General features: G+C 40.5%; 2 protein-coding genes across 2 annotated transcripts; one reads left to right on the forward strand and one right to left on the reverse strand.

Moving 5' to 3' along the window:
* Positions 1-13,258: 13,258 nt before the first annotated feature.
* On the reverse strand, positions 13,259-16,513 carry ch25h (cholesterol 25-hydroxylase). Its single transcript, XM_079845695.1, has one exon. The coding sequence runs from the start codon at positions 16,139-16,141 to the stop codon at positions 15,386-15,388; it is 756 nt and encodes a 251-aa protein (XP_079701821.1). The 5' UTR covers positions 16,142-16,513; the 3' UTR covers positions 13,259-15,385.
* A 1,112-nt stretch (positions 16,514-17,625) lies between these two features.
* Positions 17,626-19,554, forward strand: ifit9 (interferon-induced protein with tetratricopeptide repeats 9; the record flags this gene model as incomplete). Its single annotated transcript, XM_079846308.1, has 3 exons — positions 17,626-17,684; positions 18,109-19,304; positions 19,355-19,554. Exons 1-3 carry the CDS (start codon positions 17,680-17,682, stop codon positions 19,552-19,554), a joined length of 1,401 nt encoding a protein of 466 aa, XP_079702434.1. The 5' UTR covers positions 17,626-17,679.
* Between the last annotated feature and the right edge of the window lie 5,130 nt (positions 19,555-24,684).

The following is a 24,684-nucleotide window of genomic DNA, read 5'->3' on the forward strand; positions in this document are numbered from 1 at the left end:
CACTGGACAATTGGATAAAAATAATATTATTTCTCGCTATATGTGAACAAGACTGAAATTATATTATTTTCTGTATCTTTTCTCGGGTATGCCTATCTCTGTCATAGACGCACATGAACGGTTCTTTCATTGCGTTGGTCATAATTTATCTTTGGCTGCATCTTCCTAATTTGGAATATGATCAAAGATTACATATGTGGACGTGTTCGGAGAAATTAGCCATTGAAAAAATATATTTTAACTACCAGTATGTTTAAATGAACTAAATGACTGAATGGAATTCAAAGTCGTCAAGTCAGTAAAATTAATCTACAGTATCACTGCTGCACATGGGTGAAGTTACACACAACACAACGTGTATAAAGAGAGCTTATTTTATCTATAATCAAGTGCGTAGCAACCATTATAGCCCGCGTTTTACAACTATTTGAGCGAATGCAGACTGAGTAACGAATTATTCATAAACAGACTACTTGTGCGCCACAGCACAGCAGCCTCCTCATTGCTTCTCTGCATTGGTTATTGGTTATGACACAATAACGTAGTACTCTTTTCATCACATACCGCCACAGCAAAAACTACACATTGCAACCAGTTTCAGAAAATTGTTTGGTGCGATATGATTCCAAATTTAGGGGGGCCATTATTGGATAACACTGGGAAAGCGTGCCCTAGAGCCCATATCGTACCCCACATCGCTGCGGAGCCCACATCGTACCCGGAAGGAGTTATGTGGAGTACAATGCTGAGCCATAGCCCGCAATGGAGAAGGGGGCTCAGTCCCACTGAAGGGAAGGCTCTCCCAAGGGAAAGACACGGGCTTCCCGTAGGAGCGACCGTGGAAGATATATGGGATTCTCGCAGGGTCACTCATACAACCCGAGCCCAATACCGGTTCTTAAGGATTCAGCTTTCAGGGGCCTGATGCCAGACGTACCGGAGCGATGCAAGCCAACAAGAGCCGGGGCCTCTCAGTGCTTCTACCCTTTTGAGGTGAGAACACAGGAGGAGACCGGCTCTACACGTAGAGTATAGAACGTGTTGGATGTCGCCCAGCCCGCAGCTCTACAGATGTCTGACAGCGAGGCGCCACGTGCCAGCGCCCAGGAGGATGCAACACTTCTAGTAGAGTGTGCTCGCACCCTGAGCGGACAGGGCACACCTTGTGCTTGGTAAACCAAAGTGATGGCATCCACTATCCAGTGGGCCATCCTCTGCTTGGAGACAGCCTTTCCCTTCTGCTGGCCTCCGTGACAGACAAAGAGCTGATCTGAGGTTCTGAAGCTTTGAGTTCTATCCACGTAAAGCCGCAGAGTGCGGACTGGACAGAGCAAAGCTAGGGTTGGGTCTGCCTCCTCCGGGGGCAGCGCTTGCAGGTTCACCACCTGGTCCCTGAAGGGAGTGGTAGGAACCTTGGGCACATAGCCTGAACTCTAGGCACGATTCGTCGACCGAAAATGTCTGCAGGTCCCCTACCCTCTTGATGGAGGCCAATGCAGCCAACAGCAAAGTCTTCATTGACAGAATCTTTAGCTCTGCTGACTGCAAAGGCTCAAACGGGGCATTCTGAAGTGCTCGGAGCACCAGAGCAAATCCCAGGTGGGACGAGGAGGATTTAACCGTCTCGCCCCCCTAAGGAACCTTACGACCAGGTCGTGCTTCCCAACCGTCTTACCTTCTACGTGGTCGTGATAGGCGGATATTGCAACAACATAGACTGTGAGGGTGGCCTACGCTCCAACCCTTGTTGCAGGAAGGAAAGCACAGACGCGATCGAACATCTTCGGGGGTCTTCTCTGCGAGAAGAACACCACTCGACGAACCGGTTCCACTTCAAGGCGTAAGCCTGTCTTGTAGACCGTGCTTGTGCTGAAGTGATGGTGTTAACTACCTCTTGGGGTAAGTCACTTAGAACCTCCGCGTCCCGTCCAGGGGCCAGACATGAAGCTTCCACAGGTCTGGACGCCGGTGCCACAGGGTGCCCCGTCTCTGAGTCAGAAGGTCCTTCCTCAGAGGAATCGGCCAAGGAGGGGCTGTCGCGAGGAGCATAAGTTCTGGGAACCAGGTCCGGTTGGGCAGTATGGCGCCACCAACAGGACCTGCTCCTCGTCCTCCCTGACCTTGCACAGAGTCTGTGCAAGTAGGCTCAGAGTCCTGCATGCGTTCGATTTTGTAAATCCGCACCCGCCCGTACCCACTTAAAATAGAACCGACACCCAACCCGCACCCGCAATAAAATCAGTTTAATATATCACATTATAGACACACTTACAAAAATGTTTATTGCCAGCATACAAAAGTTATTACACGACCATTAACACAAGGACAACTTCAGCTGAAGCTGTCAAACATGGTTATAAATCCTTATAATCTCTACACACAATCAGTTCTGTCCCCTTTTGAAAAATACTGTTCGATAGAACTGCGTGTGCTTGGTTTGTTACCACAGTTATCTGCGTGCTTCCTCAGCGATGAAGTTCCACATTTGCGGCTATTTTCTTCAACTTCTCAGGATCCATCTCGAACACTGCAGTGCAGGCAGATCGCGCGCGCGCGGTTGTGATTCTCCTTGGAGGGCCGCGCGGCCACAAATAAACTGATATGGATTTGAAATTATTTTATCAACTTGAAATACAGGCAAGGCCTATTTTTGTAGATGTGTTCCTAAAAATATGCATATATTTTTTAGGAACATATCTACAATGTACATGCATATATTTTTATATATATTCGTTTGCACGTTATTGTTTAAAACCCGTATTTAGACCCGTGTTCTCCGACCCGCACCCGTATCCGACACAGTTAGGATGTTTTTCACCCGTTTCAGCAATAATCGCGGGTAACCCGTTGGGTACCCGCACCCGTGCAGGACTCTGAGTAAGCTCACTGGGGGAAACGCATATGTGCGGAGCCCCTGGGGCTAGCTATGCGCAAGGGCATCTGTGCCGAGTGTACCCTCGGTCAGCGAATAGAACCACTGGAGGTGGGACATTTCTGGGGAGGCAAACAGGTCGACCTGTGCCACCCCGAACTGTCTCCAAATCAGCTGAACCATCTGGGGGTGGAGTCGCCACTCGCCTGGGAAAGCTCGTCGGCCACACGGTTGTGCACACCAGGGACATGAATGGCCCGAAGCGACCTCAGACACTTCTGACTCCGGAGGAGATGGCGGGCAAGTTGCGACATGCGACATGGGAGTGCAGACCACCTTGACGGTTGATATACGCAACAGTCACAGTGTTGTCCGCATCGCCGAAGAGGCCGGTCTGGGAGACGCGGGAGTTAAGGAACCTGATCTTGTCGGTCTCCCTCATGTCCGCCAGACACAGCCAGAGATGGCGTTCCTGGACCACCATAGTGGACATCGCAAGACCCACGGCCCGCGCCGCAACCTTCGTTGCACGAAGCGCGAGGTCCGTTGCGGTTCTCAGTTATTGGATAGCCTTTCCGATCAGATCGGACGTGTACCTGCAGGCCCGGGAGGGGAGACACGGGTTCCCCCTGGATGTGGAGTTAGGCATAGCATAGCAATGGCCCGTTCCACGGGAGGAACCTGCGTGTACCCCTTTGCAGGTCCGCCTTTGAGGGTGGTGAGGGAGGACGATCCACTGGGCCGGTTTCGGGCAGTAAAAGGTGCCGTCCACAACCTAGTGAGCTTCTCGTGCACCTCCGGGAAGAAAGAAACCGGGGTGGAGCACTGAGAACCAGCACGGGCCACCCCGAGAAACCAGTCGTCCAACCTTGAGGGTTCGGGACACGGTGGAGGGTTCCACACGAGCCTGACTATATCTGCGGCCCGGGAAAGCATGGCCATCATCTCTGGATCAGTATCGGGCACAGAGAATCTTCCCGAAGGAGCCCCCTGCGCCGACACGTCATCTCCAGACAAATCTGACCCTCCCTCCGATGCAGCGATGTACATCTGGTCCTCGAGAGGAGCCCCGAAGGATACGGATGGTGCACATCTCGTGAATGGCCCACCGCTTTCCAACGGCAGCTCTACTGGCTGCGGAGTGCGAGAGGGATGAGGGTTCCCCGGGGGTTGGTTCCCTGGGGGAAGCGCACTCACTGTAACCCTCAAATCACCCACGCTACTGCCTGAAGTAACCCTCTGTGGAGGGTTAGATCGAGGCAGAGGCACGGGGACTCCACCCCTTGCGAGATGGAGTCTAGACCGCAACTCCGAGATGGTCATGTTCCCGCAGTGAGAACATGATTCATCCACCAGCGCTGCCTCAGCGTGCTGAACGCCCAAACACGAGATTCAGTGCTAGTGACCATCCCTCGGTGACAGGTAACCACCGCATCCAGAAACACACAGAAAGAATGTCATCTTGAAAAAGATGAAAGCTCTTTTTGTGTAAGCTCTTTCAGAAGGACGCTCTCCTTGGTGCTGAAGCACGCAGGGGGGTCGGGTCGCGACGACACAGTCAGGGAATAGTGCAGCCTGACGTGTGCGCTCTCTCACACGAAGGCGCTCTCTTACCAGCCGTAAGAACGCTTTTCAGCGCTGTGAGAACAGCCTTTGTGATTGCTCTGAACAATAAAGAGAGATGATCCAAAAACCACGTGACCCGCTGCTGTGCCGTCACACCAACACCGACTGAAGAGATCGCTTCTGAAAGGCGGCTTACTACTGCGAAGTAGTGAGTGATATCTGGCGCTACCATCTACCACTCGGCTCCGAAGCAAAAGGTTGATTTGATGCAATCACCTGTGTCTCATTTATACCCGCACGGCGTGGCATGAGCACCTGGTGCAATCATTGCATGCCAATGTGCATTGGCTCGTTTAGTTACACTCGAAGTAGATTGGCTTTCGCAAGCGAGATTCCTATTCGAGAGTGACCGACTGAATGGAAACTAATTATTTCTGCCTTTTGGCAGATTCACTTTTTTTTGTACAAAAGCACGATGATTCTCCTTGCTCATGACACAAGTTCCTCATTTCATAATAAGGAAGTGAATGTCAGGTGGTGATAATTGTCCTCTCACAGAAATTGAACATTCCCTGGCTGAAGGATTAAACTCCCTCATTTACATGTCGGTCCCCCCAGATTTCGAATTGCTTAAAATAAAAAATAAAACATTAATTGAGCGTGCAGCCGCACAGATGCGAGAGCTTGTTGAGTGCACATCCCTTTTTCACAGACATTGCTGGAAGTTTTGTAGTTGGGCAGGATATAGCAATAGCAAAGTAAGTAAAATGAGAAGCATATTACAAATGTTAACTGCAGTAAAGAGAGAGAGAGAGAGAGCCTGCACTTCTGTTGCATGATTTTGATTGCTGCTCATTCACCCAGCACACATGCGTCATTTGAATTAGTTCAAGTAAAAACATGAACTGTTACATGATTTATGTAGCCCTACATTGCTACAGGAAGGCGGTACAGTAATCAAATGAGGTTTTCTGTGCGCAAACATCTGAGGTACTCACCATGAAAGCTGCCTCAGACAGCGCATGAATAGCCTATTGAATTCTCTCTAATGTCTTCTTGAGACATGTGTGACAAATTCACACCAAATTATGTCAAAATACCCGTATAGGCAAGTATCCTTGTGAAATATAGTCGGTTATGTCTTAAGTGAACTTAAACAGTTGAAAAGAAAATGATTTATACCAGTATGTTGGATATGAGCAGATAACTGCTGTATTTTTCCACAATGTTAATCTAACAACAAAAGACACACTGCTCTTGACTGGTTGAGCCCTGCTGGAGCAGCTCTAAATATTCACTGTGTGATTAAATTAAAGAATTTGATAGAGCAATAATATGAACAGTGAAAGTAACAGTATATGGCTCCAATACATTTTAAAAGGCATAATTAGGCATGAAAATAACTGAAGGAAATATCTATTTGCTAAGCCAAGGCATTTGATTCATATTATTTTGGTTTCTCTGCCAAATCTTAGTAATAAATTAAAAATGCAATGAAAATACAGGTATTGTACTTAAAATAACAGAGTGCTTCCGGAAAGTGTTCACAGCGCTTCACTTTTTCCACATTTTGTTATGTTACAGCCTTATTCCATAATGGATTTAATTAATCAAAATTGAGCTCAGGTGCATCCTGTTTCCACTGATCATCCTTGAGATGTTTCAACAACTTGATTGGAGTCCATCTTTGGTAAATTGAGTTGTTTGAACATGATTTGGAAAGGCACAGACCAAGGTTACTATAGTTTAGCATTTTTAAATTAGTTTTTATTTTATTATCTTTTTCAATTTTGCAACAAATTTCCGTTTAGTTTTAGTTAGTTTTATAAATTATTTTGCTAGTTTTAGTTTAGTTTTTATTTTGTAAACACATTTCTATTTAGTTTTTATATATTTCGTTTCAGTTTTAGTTTTAGTAATTATAGTTTAGCAGAGTTACCAGAACGAAGTGTAGAGACCAAATCAAGATTTTTAATTTCAGCAAAGTTTAATGTTTGCACCGATTAGAGTTTACTCTTATGCAGACATCTTAATAATATAAATAAAATAATGGAATACAGATTGTTTTATTTAATGCCATGTCAAGGCTATATTCATGGCAAAAATGTAATTACAAAAATACAAATATCATATAAATACAATAAAACCAAGCAAACAAACACACCATGTCATATACAAGATTTTTTTAAATCAACTTATGATCAAAAAAATCCAAAACCTTTTCATGCATAATCTTACTAAATAAGTTCTAAAGTGAAATAACTTGATAAAAGAGCATTCTTGTTTTAACCCAGGACAGTCCAAAAAAATATGTTTAACGCAGAGGGGAATCTTACAAAACATGCATAAAGTTGGGTCTTCACCTTTAAGAAAAAAAGCTTGAGTCAAACTATGACCTATACGTCAAAAAATGGTCTGAGATTGAACAAAGAACCAAATAAATGCAACGTAAAAATATGAAAGTAAAAATGATAAATTCCAGACAAACTCATTCATATTAAAGATGAAATATTGTTAAACAATTAAAAGCTTATTTATTTAAAGATTATTTCTTCAGTAGTACAATGTAGGCTAGCAGTGTGACCACAGCTAAAGTCATCTGACTACAGCCAACACAAACTGTTGTGAAGACAGTGTGATTAAATAATGAAATGTGTGTGTGTGTGTGTGTGTGTGTGTGTGTGTGTGTGTGTGTGTGTGTGTGTGTGTGTGTGTGTGTGTCCTGGTATTCCCTACTTTGTGGGGAAATGTCTCCGGATGATAATATTATTAGTAGTAAATGATTTGTAAAAACAATGATAACACCTTTGAGCCTGTCAGTATTACGTATAACATGAAATCTCAAACACACAGTAGCACTTGCTACTATAGTTGCGGTTGCACCTGCGTCTCTCATCTCGTATGTAATGGCGTTCTAAAAGCAGTGAGCTTAAGTTCAATGTGCGTCTCATTACCTTGTGTCATTTCCCATTTCACTGCCACGAACGCATTCTTTGTGAGCGATGTGTGTTTACTGCACGCATCGCGTCTCAGGACAGCGGTTAATCTCCTCAGCTCACTTCACGCGCTGTAGCTCAATATACAGGAGTTGGCACCTGAAGCACTCTCAGACCATGAGAAACTAAATTCTCTGGTCTGATGAAACAAATATTAAACTCTTTGGCCTGAATGGCAAGCGTCATGTCTAGAGGAAACTATGGCTACTTGGTGGTGGCAGCATCATGCTGTGGGGATGTTTTTCAACAGCAGGAATTGGGAGACTAGTCAGGATGTAGGGAAAGATAAATGCATCAATGTACAGAGACATCCTTGATGAAAACTGTAATGGCAAAAATTAATTCGTCGACATCACTAATAAGAGACAAACCATAATCCAATTGTCTTTATAAAGATTTATTTTCCTTGCAAGGAAGAGCCACGGTCAAACGCAGCCGCTCGAGGCTACCTTGAGTGTGAACTGCTAAAACAAAAGAAAGCACAAACTTTTATACCCTCAATGTTTTAACAACCCCCTCAGTAATTTTCCATACATCTGGCGAAACCCACTGAAGGTTTCGCCTTGAGCAAGAGGTGAGACAATACACAAATGGTCCCCCTCCTGTCTTGGATCTCATTTGAATTAAAAGCAAGAAACACAATGGTCCTTCATCTTCATCTAACAAAGCATGTTAGCCAGGAACTCAGATTCCAAGAGCAATAAAAGATAAAAGGGACAATGGCCCTCATTTATCAAAAGTGCGTACACCAAATTTCCAGCGTACACCTGGCGTACACCCAAAACCACGGTGACTTTGAGATTTATCAATATGGACGTTGGCGTACGGCACGCTCAAATCCTACGCCAGCTCAGGAGGTGGTGTACGCACGTTTTGAGTTAGTGCGAAAATGCGCAGAAAAACAATTCCTAACACCACAAAACGCACTGACAAAGATATGCTATATTATGACCCACTGTAAAAAAAACAAAAACAACAACAACAACAACAACAAATAAAGCCCTATTTGCACGGGATAAGTAGGCTAGGCTATTATCTGGGGACCTCGTGTGATTTAGAAATTACTCCCCCACATCTGAATTTTGCGTGGCGCATTCGCACGGGATAAGCTGTGATTTTACTCGAATTTACTGACTTATCTCCTGGATATGATGTTACTTGAAAATGTTTTTTCGTTATATAGCTGTATGAAATTATAAACAGTCGTATCGATATCATTTTGATTGTTTTATAGTAATACAAATAATTTCGTTCAGTTAGAGAACAGACGCAATTAAAAACGTAACTAAGCAATATAGCCTATAATAACACGGCGGAAGATTCAGTTTCAAAGCTAAATGTAAAAGTGCCCATTTAAGCGAGTTGTCATTGTACTGTTCTGTTTTTGTGTTTTTCATTAAGAATAATATTAAACACACCATTCAAGCAATTTACTCCCAATTTGTGCTCATTCTAAAGTGAAAGTGGTAGCCTATAATCCGCGCGGCCGCTCATGAAGTCATAACGGTGCACATATGCAGTCTAGCGCCATTCTTCGTGAAAGATAAAGATAGAAATGCTCACAGGACACGAAAACCTTGCAAAAATTATATACGATCGGCCTAATCCCGGCCAAATAGATGCCGATTCGCACGGGACTAATAATATCACCTCGGTGTTCGGCGAAATATGGTAGGTCATTTGCGGGGGAATTTTTACTTTAGGCCTACATATTACAGACATGGCCGATTCGCACGGGATTAAGATCACAGACATTATCTGCGATTATTAGCCTACAAATCACCAGAGGTCCCCGCATATACTAATAATCCCGTGCGAATAAGTAATTATAAACTTCAGTGTTTATTTTTGTGCAACATGAACTTCAATTTGTGTGACTTTACCAAAGCATTTGATTTGTAGGCATGTATTCGTCCAGTTGCGAGCCTGTGCGCTTTACCTGATGTTGGTTAGGCCCGGCAGCTGCGCACGGACTGGACTGAAAATAATTCAGACTGACAAAATAATAAAAATGACATTCTTCTTCTTTTAAATAATAATAAAATAAATAATAATAATGATAATAATGACATTCTTCTAAATAACAATAAGCGTCATTAATAATACAAATCATAATATTAATCTTACAAATTGTCATGCAATTATATTAATGTGAATGAATGGTACTCCACATCACATCATCATCACTATTGTACACATATTATTTCAAAACACGTGCTGTAAAATAATGAATTGTGATAGGTAATTTCTCATCCAAACAGCTATTTAAACTGGATTTCCACCGTACACCTTTTTGTGGGCACCTTTAATCCCACTCTTTAAACTTCCAAATAAAACAATTTTGTTTTTTTCCACTTCCCTGGTGATGGTCTCGATCTCTACTTCAGAGAAGTTTCGCTTCTTTGCCGTCTTCCGTATGTCCATGGCGTAAAATGAGGGCGTGGGGGAGGCGGAGACTTGAATATATAGGGGCGTGTTAATCTAATGACGATCGTTTTCAGCCGCGGCATTTATCAAGGGCAGGTATTGCGTACGCCTGGATTTCAGAGGTACGCACAGCTTCATAAATCAGGCGGTGAGAGGAGTGTAAGCATAATGTTACGCCAATATATACGCCCGTTTCTACGCAAGATTGATAAATGAGGGCCAATGTATGGCTTCCATAGGTGGGGCCTCTTTGATCTGGCTCATTTAAAACACAATAGAGAAAACAGGTCTGGAAGATTAAATCTTCTGTGATTAAATTTTTCCCCAACAAAAACCTACTCCAGAACCTAAGCACACAGCCAAGATAACAAAGGAGTGGCTACGGGACAACTCTGAATTTAATCAATTTTGGAATAAGGCTGTAACATAACAAAATGTGGAAAAAGTGAAGTGCTGTGAATACTTTCTGGATGCACTGTGTATATATATATATATATATATATTGCGGCCCCCTCGTTTTTAGATGGGACCCCTCAAACAATTTTTTTTTAAATGGCTACACCACTGACTTGAATATGCAAGACTTATGGTGTCAGCCACTTCCAGTTATTTTAGCTGTAAATAAAACAGTCGAGTATGTGGCAAACTGGTATTGGCTAATGATTCAGATATTTTGCAAATTCATAGGAAATAGCTAATAAATAAATAAGCTGAATAAAACATGGCTGTCTAGCCTATAAATGCCTGAGGCAAGTTGGTCCTGACTCTGGAAACCCCCTTGCGCAAGGACATTACTCAGATGTTACACATTTTGATTATTGGCTGAGAACAAATACCTAATTCCTGTTATAAAATTACATTTTCACAATCTGAAAACGGCTGTTTTATGTCTTAATTTTCCTCAAGTAAAACTAATGTCAACTTCTAAAGGGCCCCAAAACAGCTCAGACTCCTAGGGGTTAATGTAGAACATTATTGGTTTGTGTTTTTTATTAGGTAATACCACAGTTTAGTTAGAGTTTGGTTGAGCACCAGTGGTTTTTCCCCTGAGGTCTTTAAGTGATGTTTCCTGCCCACAACAAAACGCCAATACTCAAGAATTCTGCTCTGACATTTTCTACAAGTCACATAACCAGATATAGGGGACTCTCTACCCATTACCCATCGATCCCTATCTTGCAGTGGAAAATGTGAGAGATGTTTGCTCTTTCAGCATCACTGAAATGAGATCAGGGGTCATCAACCTTTACCAAGCCAAAGACCTCTTAGATGGTACAGTTTAATCCTGACCTATAATAACATACATATAATATCATATTCATGTATTTACATACTTTGACGCTTACATTATCATTAATTAAAATTAAATATTTGAATTGGGAGTGATAAGAGACATTTAGTTGAACTTTAGCTTCTTATCTGTGATTTTACATTATTTTGGGTTAAACCTACACTGTAAAAATATATGTGACCAATAAGTTATGACAACATATGTTTTACATTGCTTTAACTTTTAACTAATTTTCAACTTTTTTTTTTTTTTTACAAGTTATACAAGATTCAACTATTTTTAAGTCACGTTAATGTAATTTAATTTTAAATAACTTAAACATCCAAGTTGAATGTACTTAAAAAATTAAGGCAGCAAATTTTTTACAGTGTAATATTGTTAATCTTGATTAACATTAACATTGCTTATACATGTACTAGGAAACCACTCAAAGTATGTGTTTAGCTATGTCTAAAATGTAAAAATAAAAATAAACCTTTATAATGCATCTTTGTGTCCACAGATAGGAAACCAAAAAAATCGAGTAGAAGCCAGATCTCCTTTTACAAAACTCTGTCTGTCTGTACTTGTACAGGAAGTTGCACAATATGTCATTTTGTTTCAGTACCCCCTAAGGCAAGATCAAAGTCCAGCCTTTTGTTCTTTAAGTATTATGCAAGCTTCATGATCGAGATGGATGTGTATTGCTCAGAAGAAACTGAATTTTTAGCACTCTTAAAAATAAAGGTTCTTAAATGGTTCTTTGGCAGGGTGTATGGTTCCATGAAGATACCTTTAATATCCAAAAAACCTTTCCATTGCACAAAAGGTTCTTTAGACTATAAAATGGTAAGAAAAAAAAAAGGTTCTTTTAAGAACCTTTCACAAAACGGTCGAACAAAAAAATGGTTCTTCTGGCATCACTGTGAAAACCCTTTTTTGGTTCTTCATGGCACCTTTATTTTTTAAGGGTGTACTCTCACTTTTGCTGTTTCTTTTTTTCTCATTCCTCTTTCACTTTGCATCATCTTTTGGACACTTTGGATAAGAATAGCTGTCCCCTGACTTTTGAAATGTCTCCTGTGGCAGACTGCGATTGTTGGTGCTAAAAACATCGAACTTTTCTCACACATTTGGCATATCAATTTTACAGTTACATATTCTCTAATTAGGCACTATTATCAGCAGAATTGATTTTATCTTTTTCTTTTTTTCATTAAGCTTGGGGTTTTGTCTGCTAAAAAGGATGTGACCTCACGGCGGATTACCCCATACGTCTGGAAACCACACACCTGGGTATATACAGATACAGATAGTAGACAAGACATAGGGCGAGATATCTCTTTTCTTTTACATTGTAAACTATTTTTAAGGGTATTTGTATTTTATTGCAGTACACCCATATAAAATACTATTTCAAACCATGTATTCTATTGTACATGTTTTGTTTATTTTTGAATGTTGTATATTGCAAAGTATAGAAAGAGTATATAAAGTATATATAGAGAACTACAATTTAAAGGGATAGTTCACCCAAAAATGAAAATTACCCCATGATTTACTCACCCTCAAGCCATTCTAGGTGTATATGCATTCTTCTTTCAGACGAATACAATCGGAGTTATATGACCTGGCATGACCTGGCTCTTCCAAGCATTATAATGGCAGTGAATGGCAGCCCAAAATTTGAAACCCCAAAAAAGTGTATCCATCTATTATAAAAGTAATCCATACAGCTCCAGGGGGTTAATCAATGCCTTCTGAATTGAATCAATGTTTTTTTGTGAGAAAAATATCCATATTTAACACGTTATAAAGTAAAATATCCGGCGGACCGTCATCCGTATTCAACTTCTGGGAAGAAAAAAAACCTGAACTGGCGTAACGATGACGTCGGACGTAGCGTACGCTTTTGATTTACAAGAGGCGTTACACTTTCAGGGTAAGTTGAATACGGAAGGCGGTCCGCCGGAAGATAAATAATTTACTTTATAAATTTTAAATATGGATGTTTTTCTTACACGACCCCATCGATTACTTTTATAATGGATGGATGCACTTTTTGGGCTGCCATTCACTGCTATTATAAGGCTTGGATTAGCCAGGATATTTTTTTTTTTTAAATAACTCTGATTGTATTCGTCTGAAAGTTTTAATAAATCTTTGGGAGCAGTATCAACAGTGTGCAGATTTTTGTTTACTTTAACAGCAAAACATTAACAATAAAATATTGTTAAAATTAAGTATTTTCAATGTAAAAAAAAGTATGAATCCCCCCAATTCATGGGGAAAATGTCATTCCCAAAATTCCCTGTATGAAACACATTTATTTAGAATTAAAAATGCAATGTTTATTATTTTTGTTATCATTTATGTACATTGGGGTGTTTTCTTTTTTTATGTCCTTCACTTAATGTTTATTTCATTCATTTCCTTTTTTTACAAGCGTTTTACAGTAATGGTGTTTTATCTTTGTGTTAGTAACCCTAAGCTCTGTCTCTGTTATTATTGGCCACCAATGCTGGAAAGGCTAATCTGATGAACTTTAGTCCTTCCATTATGTTATAATTAGAACATTTTATAGCTAAAACAGATTTTAACAGTTCAAATATGTTAGCATATTAACGTTAAATCATTGAATGACATATACAGCTTTTGTATGATAAACAAAAATATGTCCATGTGTTTTGAGATCTGTTTCAGGAAGCTGAAATCAGAAGTTTACATTGATGATAATCTTGATATCTGACATCTGTGCTATTATTTATAATTCCTCTGAAATTCTAGGCGAGTGACAAACTGTGATTAAAGCATTCAAAGTATTCTTCCTACATGAAACTCTGGAGGAGGATATTTCACAGGCCGCTAGAAGAATAGGGCAGAAAAGCATGTATGAAGATGAACAGGTTCGACAAGGCTGATTTTCATTAGTGTAAACATTTGACATGTGCGAAAAAAGAAAAGAAAAAGAAGTGTGAGGACATTAAAGTGGAAAACAGATGGATTAGAAGTGAGTTCAAATTAATAGTATGTGTCTATATACAGTGGCCCAAATAAAATATTTGGACACTTTAGCCTTAGTTAAAAATCTATGATTATCTGGGTTACGTGTGTAAAGGTATCCAAATACTGTTTGGGGCAATTCAATCCAATTCACATTTATTTGTATAGCGCTTTTCACAATACATAGCGTTTCAAAGCAGCTTCACAGAAAATGCATGCGTCTACATTACAATTTAAAGTGATTTGTCCATGTTATGGATTTCAGAAATGCACATATAAGCACACAGATTAGGTAACAATCTATTATTAATCAATATAATAATGAAGGCACAGAAATAAGTGAAATAAGTTGTTGTTATATTCTCATTGAATATCAGATCAAATACTAAATATGAACTCCATCTACCTAATCAAAAGGGAAATAAAACTTGGAAGTCAAGTAGTGTATTACAGGAATAATGGGAATTATAGGAATTCGCACAAGGCTTGGGAAAGTTTCCATTGTCTTTTTCAGGATGTGTTCATTCTCCAGGGGTTTGAGCGGGAACTGTTAGTGTCAACAAATGACTACTCAATCGCTGATGTTTATTATTTCAGATATTGTTTTCACTTTTTAAGATATGCATCTATGCGTCACTGGGATATTTTTGTAGCATTCATTAAAATATATAGAATCTGATCAAATATTTCTTATTTATTTATTTTTCTTATTTCTGGTAATAGAAACCAGTGACACATTGAAGTTATTAATATTCTGTTATTTTAGCTAACTTCTTTTTACTCTCTATTATTCTCGAACGTCTTTTCTCTTTATTATCTATATTATCACTTTGTCAACTGTACTTATTGAAGTATTCTTATTATGCACAATCAAAGTAAACACAAACACTGTATTTATAGTATTTACTTCATAGATTTATTGCCATTAGTTTTGTTAAATCTGTTCTTCATGATCCACACATTTTGGTATCAAAACAGGCTTATAAATAACAACAACATTAAAAACAGGTTAAGGTTAACAAATGAGCTTCATATAGTCCTCACACATCTCTTATCATTTTTCTTGCAGTCACACTTAAATACAGGTGTTCAATAAATAGACATTACATTAATTTAACACATATAAAGCAACTTTTATAAGTTTTAGAGTCAAGGGTATTCATTCATTGAATGATAATGCACTTTTTTTTTTTTTTTTTACAAAAAAAGACAATTGAAATCAGTTTATGTAGCTTGTTCCAGTTGTTCAGTTCATTCAGAGTGCAGTGTTCCAAAGAGCTTGTCCCAGTGAGTGAAGTATGGAGCGTAGTTGGACTTGAACTTCTGATGGTGGGCATCATGGTGTGGAGCTCCTCCATACAGTCCAAAAGGCACCAGTCTGTGTGTCGCCCATGGCAGGTCATAGCCACAGTGGTCCTCAACCGACAACCACATGTTCAGTATATGGAAAAGCATCTCTGTCATAGGATGAACCCCCAGTAACATGGGATTCACTGCAGCGAAGAAACCCAAAGACAGAATCTCCCATGCCCCTGAGTACTCAGTGGCCAGGGCAAAGGTGGATGTGTATTTGTGATGCACCTTATGGAAGGTGCGGTAGAGCCAGGGTACTTTGTGATGCAGAAGATGCCATACAAAGTACTGAAAGTCAAAGAGAAGCAGGCAGGCAGCAAGGTCCCAGACGACTCGCAGGACCCCAGGAGCCGTCGCTGTGTAGCTGACCGGTCTCCAGTACCAGTTCAGGACACTCAGCGGGAAGATGTACACAGCATGGTTGTAGAGGGAGAGCGCCAGGCAGCTCCAAATCATAGTCCAAGACACGTTGATTTTCTGGTGAATCTTGTATCTCCTTATCAGTTCTACCCTAGGAGACAGGGCATCCAGAACGACAAAAGGCAGACAGAAGCTGAGGTAGACTGTAAAAGAGAAGAGCACTGGGAAAAATGGAGACCTTAGCACGGTCTCGTACTGCAAAATGCAGTCCCAGATGTGCTGTAGTCCAAACATTTTGATATCTTTTGCTGTTCTGTGTCTCAATGCCAGCAGATGGCTTCTTATAAAGAGTAGGCTAGACCCGCCCCTCAGCTTACTCGGAGTGCTCTCTGCCTTAAATGGCTCTTCCTGTTGGAATTTCCAGGAACTTTTGTGGTAGCCTAGTGTGTGTGTGTGTGTGTGAAGATATCAGAGGGGCATCTGCTTAGCTGATCAGATGATAAACAATAATCTAATTATTATAAAAACCCTGAAATGCTGTAAAGACTGAAAAATAGTTACTTTTTTTTTTTTTTTTACAAAAGTTTTATAATTAAAAACGATGGTGAAAAGACAGTGTATTTAAAGTACAGACATAATAAGACTAAGGTAAGATTCAGAAACTGTAAACGAACTTACGATTAGTCAATGGCACTTGTGGCTACCAGTTATTCTGTTAAGATAGCAGCAATGCGTAAATCTCGCCCAGTCCACTTCATAAATATTTCACACTTTGGTACTGTAAACCTGACAAAATATTCATGAATTCTACAAAAAAATATGAAGTTTAAGATCACATTTCCGTGCGTCATCTTAATGCGTAGGAACTTTGGTGGTAGCCTAGTGTGTGTGTGTGTGTGTGTGTGTGTGTGTGTGTGCGTGTGTGTGTATGTGTGTGTGTGTGTGAAGATATCAGAGGGGCATCTGCTTAGCTGATCAGATGATAAACAATAATCTAATTATTATAAAAACCCTGAAATGCTGTAAAGACTGAAAACTAGCTACTTTTTTTTTCTTTTACAAAAGTTTTATAATTAAAAACGATGGTGAAAAGACAAGTGTATTTAAAGTACAGACATAATAAGACTAAGGTAAGATTCAGAAACTGTAAACGAACTTACGATTAGTCAATGGCACTTGTGGCTACCAGTTATTCTGTTAAGATAGCAGCTCAATGCGTAAATCTCGCCCAGTCCCCTTCATATTCATATTTCACACTTTGGTACTGTAAACCTGACAAAATATTCATGAATTCTACAAAAAAATATGAAGTTTAAGATCACATTTCCGTGCGTCATCTTAATGCGTAGAGTACCTCGAGGAATAGCAACGAGACTGAGTGGGAAAGTTATTTCAGTTCTACCATGAAGCTAAACACCGCCACCTTCTGTTTATATCAGGCAAGTGCTACTGCCTACCATAATTGGCTTAAACTACACAGCACATTCAAAATTCAAATGGCCTAAATGCGAGAATACGTACTCAAAAATGGCTGTAAAATGTAATGTTAAGTTATTTATAATAAAATGACACATTAGTTGCCTTACATGAAAATTTTGCAGCATGCTATAGCCTATAAAAAATAAAATTGTATGAAATTAATTTCTAATTTAAATTTACTTATTTATTTAAATAATGTTTATATGGGCTATACATTAAAAAACAAAAGTGATTTAGAACTACACTTTCACTAAAGCGAAACTTATCCCTCTGCTTTCCACTTTCGTTTTCGTGACATCGAATCTTGCACAAGGCTATACGCGGTTTCAACGGAAAGAGCACATCCTCGTGATATGAGGTTAGAGAAACACTGAATACCACCTATTGTAACAGATTTATCAAACGTCTAGTTAAAATGTAGCCTACGCATAGCCCAATCTTAAGCAAACCTGTCTAAACCATGCCTAAACGACCGCATAGCAGAATGTAAACATTGGTCATGCTCTTCAATTGATGTAGGCTAGCTATATCGTAGTTATTGTTATATACCGTATGTCTAAATTGCGTTAGCAAAATAATAATATGAGCAGTAGGCTACTGTGGTTATTTAGACTTAGGCCTATATATATATATATATATATATATATATATATATATATATATATATATATATATATATATATATATATATATATATATATATATATAGGCTATTAATCTTTGCAATTTACTCAGGTATGAAGAGATTTTTTATTATTTCTTTTCCCCATGCATGTCTCCAGCAACAAAGACATGGAAGCGAAGCTCAGGCAGCTGGAGTGCATTTTTACATGGGGTGTAGAAAAATCAGACATAAATGATTTGAACGGCTTACCAGACAAACTCCATGATAGGATCAAATTTTGTCCACAAAAGTATCATGCCACGTATTTCAACCTACTGGCTTTTATTAGCCACTTGGAGGGTAAAACCGAGAATGCGCTGGACTACCTTCAAAAGGCAGAATCAGCATTAAAGGAAGACAAACAAAAGGAAGCTGAGTTTCTGGTGACATTCTCCAGTTTTGCATGGGTGCACTATCACTTACAGAGGCTAAATGATGCAGAAGATTACTTGAACAAAGTGAAAAGTATATGCAAGGACATAACGGGCTCATCAGAATACTCTTGCAGCTTGCCCGTAATACATGCTGACAAAGCCTGGAGCTTTCTGAGACTTGGAGGAACATTCTATGAGCAAGCAAAAGAGAGTTTCTCTAAGGCTCTTGAGGCAGAACCAGACAACATTTTGTTTAATGTGGGCTACGCAATAGTGCTTTACAGGATAGATGGCATGAACAAAGCCGAAGACACTGGAAAAGTCATAGAACAGCTTAGAAAAGCGCTCAGCCTGGAGCCCACAAACACTGAGATCATGGTACTTTTGGCTCTGAAACTCCAGAGGTCAAGGAGACAGGAAGCCCAGAACCTTATAAAAGAGGCCCTCAGGTTGTCTCCTGATGTTCCACAAGTAACCAGATATGTGGCCAAATTCTTCAGGGCAGAGGGCTCCATTAAAGATTCATTGTCTGTCCTCGAGAGGGCAGTAGAGCTGGCTCCAAACTCCTCCTTTCTGCACCATCAAATTGGCCTTTGCCATAAACAACAGCTTATTCGGATGTTTGAGGAGAGGAGGCCCGGGAGGCGCATTCCTGCTGCTCAGAAAGCCTCTATGGTGGCTGAATGTATCCAACACTTCTCAAAGGCTGTAGAGCTGAAGCCTAACAATATTTATGCCAAAGTGAATTTAGCAGAGGCGTATGGGGAGAACCGGCAACTTGGAGAGGCAGAGAAGATCTTTAGCAGCCTGATAGATGACAAAGCTCTCAGTGAGTCTTATAAGCAGCACTGCCACACATGCTATGGTTTGTTCTTGCTCTACAAGAAAAAGGACGAAGACAAAGCAGTCGGTCAGTTCAAGGCAGCATACATTCCTGGGTGTTGTTCATAGGTGTTCATAGGTGTTGACTGGAATCAGCATAGATTCCAGTCAACACCTATGAAAGGAAACAAGCTGGCAAAAAGCTCAGACTGATCGCGGAGAGGAATCTCAAAACTAAGAAGAAAGAAGCATTCGAGATTTTGGCCTTCATATCTTCTGAAGACAAACAGGAGACGCAAGGAAAGGAGCATCTGCCCAGCAAAACCACTCATACTGAGGAGCTGTTAAAAAACTTTAAATTGGACTGAAACTAATTTCTTGCTTGTACAAAAAAACGTAATATAAGGCTACTAACGTTCACTTATTCATTTGCATGTATTTATAGTTATCAGATGCTTTTATCCAAAGCAACAATTAATATGAGCTAATAACATTTGCTGTACACAATGCCATATAAGCTAAAATAGTACAAACAGCAGAATTAAAATGCAAGTGAAAAAATAAACATTCTTTCATATATATATATATATATATATATATATATATATATATATATATATATATATATATATATATATATATATATATATATATATATATGGTTTAGTTAAGCTTTAAAATTTGCTATTGAGAATCATGAAATTTCTTTGGTATTAGTATTAAATACAGATCTTTTAGTATTTGGACAACACTAGGTCAAACTGTTGGAAATGAATGGATTAAATTAAGAGAAACAACCCCAGTTGACCGAACATCACCACATCCAGACAAAACTAAACTTAAATTGATTTTTAACACATGCTTTTCTGTGAGGCTTAAAGGCACAGTATGTAAGTTTTGTTGTTAGGTCGCTTTTTCAAAACAATAACAATTGACAAAATGTAAAATGTGTACCTTGAATGCAATGTAAGTCGCTTTGGATAAAAGCATCTGCCAAATGCATAAAAATGTAAATAACAAAGACTTAGCTTGATGACGCCGCAAATTAGCATTGAATCGTGTCGTCTTCACCTCCACAGCCAATGGAAAGCAATCCGACGGGACTCATGTATTAAAATTGTATTGCTGTTACTGTGGTAAGAAGCAGGCGAGGCTGAGAGCCCGGAACACGTTGCTGTTTTTTTTTTATTACAACCTCACCGGTTAAAATAACTGATTTCTCTTGATTTAAAGATTGTTGGAAACATTAGGGATATTATTCAACAATATTTTTGATCTGACTGCATTGACAACATTGTATGAGAACTGAGCTGGACAATGACATCACGGTTTTCTCCAGAGCTGGAAAATTACCTTACAGTTTTTTACGCACAATTTTAAAAACAAAGCTCACTTTGTCAAAACACTACACACAATTCACACATCCACACACACAAGTACCAGAACACCTGTTCTTTTGCAAAACAAAATAATTGACAATAAATGACAATAATTGAACAAAACCCAATTTTAACACCATATGGCACACACATGCTTCATAGAATCTGATTTTGTTTGATTCATTTATACACTGCTGTTCTCAATCTTAAACACTCACTCTACTTTTCTAATGATGTAATCTGGGTTTGATTTTTTTCATAGATATTGTTTGAGTAAAGTATATGAATATATTGACCAAACAGTACACACAAGACCAGTACTGCATATTGATGAAAATATGTATTTCTCAAAATTCATTCATGCATTTTAAAAGGTTTGTTTTTTATATCTGCTAAGGTTGGGCTGAACTCTCTGTCTCTCTCAACGTCAACCCATGGGTACTCAGAACTCATGGTCAACCAAGGTTGATAAATTTGGTCCCCGTCTTCACATCCTACTCCAGGTCTACCTCTTCCTACCCCCCTCTACCCCCCTTTCCCTATTACCCTCTCTACCCCTCTACCCCCCTTCCCCTATTACCCTCTCTACCCCCCTTCCCCTATTACCCTCTCTACCCCCTTCCCCTATTACCCTCTCTACCCCCTTCCCCTATTACCCTCTCTACCCCCCTTCCCCTATTACCCTCTCTGCCCCCTTCCCCTATTACCCTCTCTACCCCTCTACCCCCTTCCCCTATTACCCTCTCTACCCCCTTCCCCTATTACCCTCTCTACCCCCCTTCCCCTATTACCCTCTCTACCCCCCTTCCCCTATTACCCTCTCTACCCCCCTTCCCCTTTTACCCTCTCTACCCCCTTCCCCTATTACCCTCTCTACCCCCTTCCCCTATTACCCTCTCTACCCCCCTTCCCCTATTACCCTCTCTACCCCCCTTCCCCTATTACCCTCTCTACCCCCCTTCCCCTTTTACCCTCTCTACCCCCTTCCCCTATTACCCTCTCTACCCCCCTTCCCCTATTACCCTCTCTACCCCCCTTCCCCTTTTACCCTCTCTACCCCCCTTCCCCTATTACCCTCTCTACCCCCTTCCCCTATTACCCTCTCTACCCCCCTTCCCCTATTACCCTCTCTACCCCCTTCCCCTTTTACCCTCTCTACCCCCCTTCCCCTATTACCCTCTCTACCCCCTTCCCCTATTACCCTCTCTACCCCCTTCCCCTATTACCCTCTCTACCCCCTTCCCCTTTTACCCTCTCTACCCCCCTTCCCCAATTACCCTCTCTACCCCTCTTCCCCTATTACCCTCTCTACCCCCCTTCCCCATTACCCTCTCTACCCCTCTACCCCCTTCCCCTATTACCCTCTCTACCCCCCTTCCCCTATTACCCTCTCTACCCCTTCCCATATTACCCTCTCTACCCCCCTTCCCCTATTACCCTCTCTACCCCCTTCCCCTTTTACCCTCTCTACCCCCTTCCCCTATTACCCTCTTCCCCTCTCTACCCCCTTCTCCTATTACCCTCTTCCCCTCTCTACCCCTCTACCCCCCTTCCCCTTTTACCCTCTCTACCCCCCTTCCCCTATTACCCTCTCTACCCCCTTCCCCTATTACCCTCTCTACCCCCCTTCCCCTATTACCCTCTCTACCCCCTTCCCCTTTTACCCTCTCTACCCCCCTTCCCCTATTACCCTCTCTACCCCCTTCCCCTATTACCCTCTCTACTCCCCTTCCCCTATTACCCTCTCTACCCCCTTCCCCTATTACCCTCTACCCCCTTCCCCCATTACCCTCTCTACCCCCCTTCCCCTATTACCCTCTCTACCCCCTTCCCCTATTACCCTCTCTACCCCCCTTCCCCTATTACCCTCTCTACCCCTTCCCCTATTACCCTCTCTACCCCCTTCCCCTATTACCCTCTCTACCCCCTTCCCCTATTACCCTCTCTACCCCTTCCCCTATTACCCTCTCTACCCCCCTTCCCCTATTACCCTCTCTACCCCCTTCCCCTATTACCCTCTCTACCCCCCTTCCCCTATTACCCTCTCTACCCCTTCCCCTATTACCCTCTCTACCCCCTTCCCCTATTACCCTCTCTACCCCCTTCCCCTATTACCCTCTACCCCCTTCCCCCATTACCCTCTCTACCCCCCTTCCCCTATTACCCTCTCTACCCCCTTCCCCTATTACCCTCTCTACCCCCCTTCCCCTATTACCCTCTCTACCCCTTCCCCTATTACCCTCTCTACCCCCTTCCCCTATTACCCTCTCTACCCCCTTCCCCTATTACCCTCTCTACCCCTTCCCCTATTACCCTCTCTACCCCCCTTCCCCTCTCTACCCCCTTCCCCTATTACCCTCTCTTCCTCTTTTCCCCTCTACCCCTCTTCCTCCACGGGCTCCCCCTCTCATCCTTATTCTTCCTCTTACTGCGACGTTGTCTTTCATTTTTGTTGAAGACAGGTGAACTAACCTGTTGCCTTTTTATAGTACTTAAACCTGAATAGTGTGTCTACAATTAAGCACCAGTGTGTGTGCACACCTGGTGGCTGTGTTTAACCAGTTGGTTCATGGGTGTGTTCATTTGAAAGCCTTTGCTTTGAAATTGCAAGGAAAGGACCTCATGATACGCAGAGGCGAACCAACATTGAGTGGGGGCCCCAGGCAAAATTAATCAATGAGGCCCTATTAAATGTTTTTGTTTTATGTTAATATATTTTCGTTATCTAACTTTACAACATACAAAAAATACTCAAAATACATCTAACAAAAATATATATATATATATATATATTTTTAAATGTTTTAATTTTTAAAACATTAAAGTGCTTTTTGTTTAATTAACAAAATGTCAATCTTTATCTTCGTAATGTAATATACAATACAGTATCTTCAAAATACAGTAAGCTTCATATTGATAACCAGTTGTCACCTTAAAAACTGTGCTTTGTGTGGTGGTGACATGAAAATTCCATTCTCCGCATATAGAAATATATGGTTATCATTATAATGTAATCTTTATTTTATTAGTTTATCAACTAGCCGATTACATAACCAGAGAGTATTTGTTTTCGATTTGAATTTGTTTGTTTAAAAGTACACATTTCAAGCTTTCTATAGGCTAGATATGTTTCTCATATATAGCCTATGTGAGGCAAGAAGCCTGTTATGCTTAATTTCGGTCCATTTATGAGATGCGCTGCAGACTATAGGACGAAAGAAAGCGTTTGTCCTGTTTGTTCTGTATGACCATAAATTATGGAGTATTTTAAGTTGTTTTCTCTGTCAGGAAAAAAAATGCCAGTGACCGCGCCGGCGCCTTCATGTCATGCAAGCGCGCTATACTTCAGCTTCCACACTCCACACAAACACTTGGATATGTGCAGAATAATAACGCATATTTATCTAGGTTAACATTAGAGCAAACGGCCAAACCAGACGGATAAGTCCTCTTCATGCTTATTTGTTAAGCATGAAGAGAACTTACCCCAGGGTATCTGCAGGTTATTAATCCATTATTAATTAAATTTAAGACCTATATCACGCAATAAAAAATAAAAAAAACCGTACAAAAGGAAATGCAGAATCATAAAATAACTTGGAAAGCAAATTAATTTATTCAAATTGAACAAAGTATTAGTAAACTTGCACTTCCTCATAGCTCAATCCCACCAGGATTTATATACAAACACACTACCGGTCAAAAGTTTGAGAACAGTAAGATTTTTTTAAATGTTTTTACAGAAGTCTCTTCTCACCAAGGCTGCATTTATGTTATAAAAAATACAAACAAGCTGTAATATTGTGACAGTTCTGTTGTGAACTGATTTATATGTGAATATATAGTAAAGTGTCATTTATTCCTGTGATCAAAGCTGAATTTATCATCATTACTCCAGTCTTCAGTGTCACATGATCCTTCACTAATCATTCTCATATGAGGATCTGATGATCAACAAACATTTATGATTATCATCAGTGTTGAACACAGAAATGTATCAATGATAAAAAATTTACACACAGCTGTGTCAAATGCTTGCAAGTGTGTTTAGTGTTTTGCAAATCACTGTATGTAATGTTTTGCAAAAAGTGTATGTGCTTACGGTTGTTCAAATCTAGG

The sequence above is a fragment of the Gobio gobio genome, assembly GCF_949357685.1.
Source record: "Gobio gobio genome assembly, chromosome: 20".
NCBI classification, from domain to species: Eukaryota; Metazoa; Chordata; class Actinopteri; order Cypriniformes; family Gobionidae; genus Gobio; species Gobio gobio.